The 6,356-nt window shown below is 54.6% G+C and overlaps 1 protein-coding gene across 1 annotated transcript in view; it reads left to right on the top strand.

Moving 5' to 3' along the window:
- Window positions 1–6,356, top strand: part of SYT13 (synaptotagmin 13) — a 56,638-nt gene that overhangs the window by 34,842 nt on the left and 15,440 nt on the right. The window contains exon 2 of the mRNA XM_006157765.2: window positions 4,444–4,669. Coding sequence (XP_006157827.1) covers window positions 4,444–4,669 — 226 coding nt within the window. The remainder of the gene's footprint in view (window positions 1–4,443; window positions 4,670–6,356) is intronic.

The following is a 6,356-nucleotide window of genomic DNA, read 5'->3' as shown; positions in this document are numbered from 1 at the left end:
CTTCCTTCCTTCCTTCCTTCCTTCCTTTCTTCCTTTCTTTCCTTCCTTTCTTTCTTTCTTCCTTTCTTCCTTTCTTCCTTTCTTTTGTTGACATAAGGCAAATGCATTTGCCAGAGAGAGTGATAAAGCCCTGCCCAGGAGGGATGGCTATACTGCAATCCCTTCTCTTCCAGTCTCTCGGGATTTTGGGCATGCACACACATGCACCCGGTGTGATTTTCAAGCCGCTTAGTGCGAGGCTGCAGCCACACAGCTGTCCGCGTGGGACCCGGTGTCTTGGTCCCCATGCTACCAGCTGGCCCTTGACGTAGTTCTGATCTGCATTTCCCTGGTGATCAGTGCTATCGAGCATCTTCTCATGAGGCTATTAGCCATGCGTATATCTTCTTCCGCGAAATGCCTGTTCAAGTCTTTTGTCCGTTTTCGAATGGGCTTGTTCAGGCGTCTGGTTGGTTCCTCTGTGGAGTTATAACCCTCTGTGCATCTGGATTGCTCCTGGGTGGGTGAGTGTGTCTGGTGTCACAGACCGCTCAGCCTCAGAGAAGCCAGGGCAGGATGCAAGGGGCCGTGCCCTGGGCATGATGTGAGGCACCGTGGGGCATGCCCATGTGAAGCTGGCTAGGGTCCACGCAGGTTGGCCACAGTGTCAGGAGCAAGTGGCCAAAGGGCCCAGAGACAGGTGAACCCAAGGGAGGATCCCAGGAGGTGCATCACCAGCGTCCATACTTCCGGAGGGTGTTTTCCTATGGGCGGGCAGGGCTGAGCATGGCTGGTGCCAGTTCCTGATGGTGGAATGCTTGTCCCCCTGGAAATCTTGCCTGACTCATTTTGCAAATTTATTTTTTAGACCCTTTGTCCTTCTCAAGGGACATGTAGACAGACAATCCCGATTCTAAGTTCTGCCCTTCTGCCTCCATGTGTAAGGCTTGACCACAGGTCTGTCTGCAGGGCCTGCTTCCTGAGGGTCCACTTCCCTCCTTCCTGGCACTCTTTCATTTATTTCTTAGGTTGTTGCCAGAGGGTGCATGTGCTCGCCAGAGACAGAGAGACACAGAGACAGGGAAAATGACAAATTACCCAGGGAATCTAGGCTTTCCACAGTCCCTTCTCCATTCTCTTCTTGGGATTTTGGGCTTGCATGTGCATTTGCCATGTGGGTTTTTCAAGTCATCAGTCCAGGACTTCCTTCCTTCCTTCCTTCCTTCCTTCCTTCCTTTCTTCCTTTCTTTCCTTCCTTTCTTTCTTTCTTCCTTTCTTCCTTTCTTCCTTTCTTTTGTTGACATAAGGCAAATGCATTTGCCAGAGAGAGTGATAAAGCCCTGCCCAGGAGGGATGGCTATACTGCAATCCCTTCTCTTCCAGTCTCTCGGGATTTTGGGCATGCACACACATGCACCCGGTGTGATTTTCAAGCCGCTTAGTGCGAGGCTGCAGCCACACAGCTGTCCGCGTGGGACCCGGTGTCTTGGTCCCCATGCTACCAGCTGGCCCTTGACGTAGTTCTGATCTGCATTTCCCTGGTGATCAGTGCTATCGAGCATCTTCTCATGAGGCTATTAGCCATGCGTATATCTTCTTCCGCGAAATGCCTGTTCAAGTCTTTTGTCCGTTTTCGAATGGGCTTGTTCAGGCGTCTGGTTGGTTCCTCTGTGGAGTTATAACCCTCTGTGCATCTGGATTGCTCCTGGGTGGGTGAGTGTGTCTGGTGTCACAGACCGCTCAGCCTCAGAGAAGCCAGGGCAGGATGCAAGGGGCCGTGCCCTGGGCATGATGTGAGGCACCGTGGGGCATGCCCATGTGAAGCTGGCTAGGGTCCACGCAGGTTGGCCACAGTGTCAGGAGCAAGTGGCCAAAGGGCCCAGAGACAGGTGAACCCAAGGGAGGATCCCAGGAGGTGCATCACCAGCGTCCATACTTCCGGAGGGTGTTTTCCTATGGGCGGGCAGGGCTGAGCATGGCTGGTGCCAGTTCCTGATGGTGGAATGCTTGTCCCCCTGGAAATCTTGCCTGACTCATTTTGCAAATTTATTTTTTAGACCCTTTGTCCTTCTCAAGGGACATGTAGACAGACAATCCCGATTCTAAGTTCTGCCCTTCTGCCTCCATGTGTAAGGCTTGACCACAGGTCTGTCTGCAGGGCCTGCTTCCTGAGGGTCCACTTCCCTCCTTCCTGGCACTCTTTCATTTATTTCTTAGGTTGTTGCCAGAGGGTGCATGTGCTCGCCAGAGACAGAGAGACACAGAGACAGGGAAAATGACAAATTACCCAGGGAATCTAGGCTTTCCACAGTCCCTTCTCCATTCTCTTCTTGGGATTTTGGGCTTGCATGTGCATTTGCCATGTGGGTTTTTCAAGTCATCAGTCCAGGACTTGAATCATGGAGTTGGCCATGTGGGATCCAGTGCCTTAATCACCACACCATTTGCTGGCCCCATAGACATTCTTTTCTTAATTTATTTTTTTGTTAAGAATTATTTAATTTTATTTATTACTATTTTTTAAAATTTGGCCAGAGAGAAAGAGAGAGGGAAAGTGAGAAAGCAAGTCACCAGGTCCAGGACTTGAACCGTGGTTGGCCATGTGGGAATCCAGCACCTTAATCAGCATGCCACCCACCACCCCTATATTCTTTTTTTAAATTTTAGCACTCTGAACAGGGTCTTCACACCGTGTCCCACCTCCACCCTCAGCCCGCCCGGAGCATGGGCATGTGTGTGCACCTGGTGTGCAGAAGGACCTTGAACATGAGCCAAGGCTTCCCCGTGGAGCCGGCGGTGTTGCTGCTGTGCCACCGTCTTGCCCCCATCCCAGACATGCTTGCTCTTCACCCATAATCTTTACCCAGGCTGCTTTCTCCCACCCCTTAACCCCTTTCTGCTTCTTGGGTGCTGAAATTTCAGCTATTTAAGTGGAAACAAAGGTGTATCTGAGACACGTGGTGGAAGCAGGGTTTGAAATGCAGTAAATAAGATTGTACAAGAAACGAGATAGGTAATCAGCCGCTGCTGTGCTCCTGAAGAGACTCGTGTAGCTGTCATCGGGCTCGTGCTCGGCCTGGTCAGGGCCATAAATCATTCTCGGCTAAAGGCAGCCATTGGCCGCCCAGCAGCTGGCAAGATAAGAGTAACGTGAGCAAGGGTGCCTTTGGCTGGATACGGAGGTTCAGGGGTTGACAGGTCCTACCCCAAGCCAAGCTTCTCTCTGCCGGGGTCCTGATCTACCGTGGCGCTTGTTAAAAATGCATGCATTGGATCCAGCAGGTGACATGGTGGTTAAGGTGCTGGACTTCCACATGGCCGACCACAGTTCGAGTCCTGGACCTGGTGGCTCAAAAATCAGGCTGGGCGCACATGTGTGTGCCCAGGATCCCAGAAGGAAAATGGAGGAGAAGGGACTGTGGCATGGCCGACCCTGCTGGGGGATGATTTCTCACTTTCCCTTTTACCATTTCTCTCTCTCTCTCTAGCAATTGCACGCACCCCAAGGCAAAAATCTAAAAAAATATATATATATTAATAATGCAGTGCATCCACTTGGGGTGCTCTTGAGGGCAAGGCACAAACATGCAGTGCAAACAAGCTTAAATGATAAGAACAGCACGCTTGGGTAGCTTCAAGGACAGAGGAAGGCACATTGCAGGCAGGTGGATCCACTGGCTTCGTGACATCACCAGGACGCAGGCCTTTTCTGATCCTCCACCCCACTGTCTGCCCTGTCGGCTTTGTCCCACGGTGGAATCACCTTGCAGGGGCGGGGGGTGGGGGTGGGGTGGAGATGTGCTTTGGAGGTCGAGGCCCCCAAGCCAGACCCAAGAAAGATTCCAGCCTGTTTACGAAGCAGGGATCTCAGGGTCCAGGTAGAAGGACCTGGGGTGGTCAGAGGTGAGCAGGACCAGGCTGGGCGGATGTACGGGTCCAGGTAGGAGGACCTGGGGTGGTCAGAGGTGAGCAGGACCAGACTGGGCGGATGTACGGGCTGTTGCGAGGAGTCTGGATTTTGTTCCAAGTGTAGTGGGAGCCGTTGGCAGTTCTGGGCCATTAGGGGGAGAAAGAAAGGAAGAGGAGACATAAAAGAGGGAGGTGAGGAGGAGAGAGGATGGAGAGATGAGGGGGGAGATGAGCTGAGAGCAGCAGAGGGAGGATCACCCACATTTGGCCCCGGGAACCACCACAGGTCCAGCCCTAGGCCGGGTGGGCTGAGGCTTGGAGAAGGGGGTGTGCAAACAGGGCTGCTTCTTGGCGAGCCCCGGCATGACTTGGGATGGTGCGGGTTCTGGTGGATTTGGAGATGGAGTTTTGCCTCACAGGGTGGAGTCTGGGGTGGGATGTAGGCGCACCTCTCCCCTCTTCCCATGACAGGTTCTGCTGACCGTCTTGCCTTCTGTGGGTGGAAAATGGCGGGCGGGCCCCTCGCAGACTAACCCGAGTGACTTGTGTTTGCAGTTCAACGTGAAAAAGTCCACGGAACCGGTCCAGCCCCGAGCTCTGCTCAAGTTCCCAGACATCTACGGCCCCAGGCCAGCTGTCACGGCACCCGAGGTCATCAACTACGCCGACTACACGCTGAGGGCCACGGAGGAGCCTGCCGCGCCTGCCAGCCCCCAGGCCCCAAGTGACAGTCGCCTCAAGAGGCAGGTCACAGAGGAGCTGTTCATCCTCCCTCAGAATGGTAGGGATCCCCCGTCTCTCTTCTCGGGCACATTTAGGTGCTGTGTGTGGTCTGGCTGAGGCCACAGCTCCCTGACCTCCACGACATCCCACGTAAGGCAGGCAGGTGGGCACGGGGCCTCGGAATCAGAGTCCTTCCTTCCTGTGGGCACGTGGCCACATTGCCGCTTCTCCCCAAGGCCTCCAGCCTTCCACTGGGAACGGAGGGGCCCTTTCAGGTCACGCGTGTGCAGCCAGGGAGGGGGCTAAGGCGTCGTGGGGAAGACCATGGCGTCGGAGCCCGCCCTTTCAGACACTTGCTGAGTGGTGGAGGCCACGCGGCTAACCTCTCTGGGCCTCACTTTCCTTGTCTATAAAATGGGACTCCGCGATTTCCTGTCTAGCAGGGTTGTTGTAGGTGTGGATAAAGTAACGCAGATGACGTGCTCAATTGAGCACGAGGGACGCGTTGAAAACACGCTGCTCTCGTTTCTAGTCTCCTTCATCAGCATCGACTTCCAGAAGGCGGCCCCGTGGCCCTGGGCTCTGGGGCAGATGCAAAGCGGACCGTCCCTCATCCAAGGGAGTGCCAGCTCGTTAGGGCGGCAGAAACAGAGCCCGGGGACAGACTCGAGTGGCCGGGGTTTACGTGTGTGGCTGGCGTGGGAGGCAGTGGATGCAGAAGCAGCCCAGGGGGCTCTGACACTGTCCCCACTGCGGGCGCATGTCCTGGTCTGGACCCACCTGGACCCCACACTGGCCATCAGACAGGTGTCCCTGCTCACCCTGGCCCAGAACCAGTGACTGGCCTGGCATCTCCACATAGGGCCTGTAGCGTGAACGAATCCTGGCTAGCTGTGACCCTCCGTTTCGCCCACCTGTGTTTATTATTTTATGTATGTATGTATGTATGTCTTTAATTTGACCAGAGAGGGAGAGGGAGAGAGAGAGGAAAAGAGAGAGATCAAGCCACCAGGTCCAGGGCTCGAACCATGGCCAGTCACATGGGAGTCCAGTGCCCTTAACCCCCATGCCACCTGCCAGTTCCAACCCACCTGTACATTAAATGGATTTAAAACAGACCCACTCGAGACCTGAGAACTCCAGGTTGGGGTCAGGAGTGATTCGTGTGAAGACTCCCGGGGGTGGTAAGCCTACTCATAATCCTCTGGGGAGCCACAGATTTCTCCAAGCTGGATTGGACTCTCTCTGCGAAGGAGAACTTTGAAGGATTCAGACATATTTATTAATTTTCTCCTTTCTGATTTAGTTATTGCACATGTGAGAGATGAGAAAGAGAGGAAGAGAGAGACAGGAACCCCTAAGGGGGTCTTGCCATGCCTGAAACCTTTTTTTTACAGGACCCCCTAAGGGGGTCTTGCCATGCCTGAATCCTCCCCACAGCCCTCTAGCCAGCCGGGACCTTGGGCGTGCCTGTGGGCACACCAGCAGTTGGGTCTCGGTCCAGGGTCCACACCCAGGCCTTCCCGTGTGGCCTCAGCATCACAGTGACCCTCTGCCGCCCGTGCCACCGAGCTGGGCTACGCTAGCTTTCTCCTCTTCCCTTTCCCAGAGGGCAATGCTGGTTCCGATGCCACAGAGATCTCGTACCGAGTTGATTGGTCCAGCAGGCATGGACCAGAGACGAGGGTGCACAGGGGAGGACCAGGTCATTCAGCCACTGGCCGGTGATGTGCCGACTGCCCTGC

Source organism: Tupaia chinensis, unplaced genomic scaffold (genome assembly GCF_000334495.1).
Source record: "Tupaia chinensis unplaced genomic scaffold, TupChi_1.0 Scaffold000561_1, whole genome shotgun sequence".
NCBI classification, from domain to species: domain Eukaryota; kingdom Metazoa; phylum Chordata; class Mammalia; order Scandentia; family Tupaiidae; genus Tupaia; species Tupaia belangeri.
This window is presented reverse-complemented; position numbering and strand designations above follow the sequence as displayed.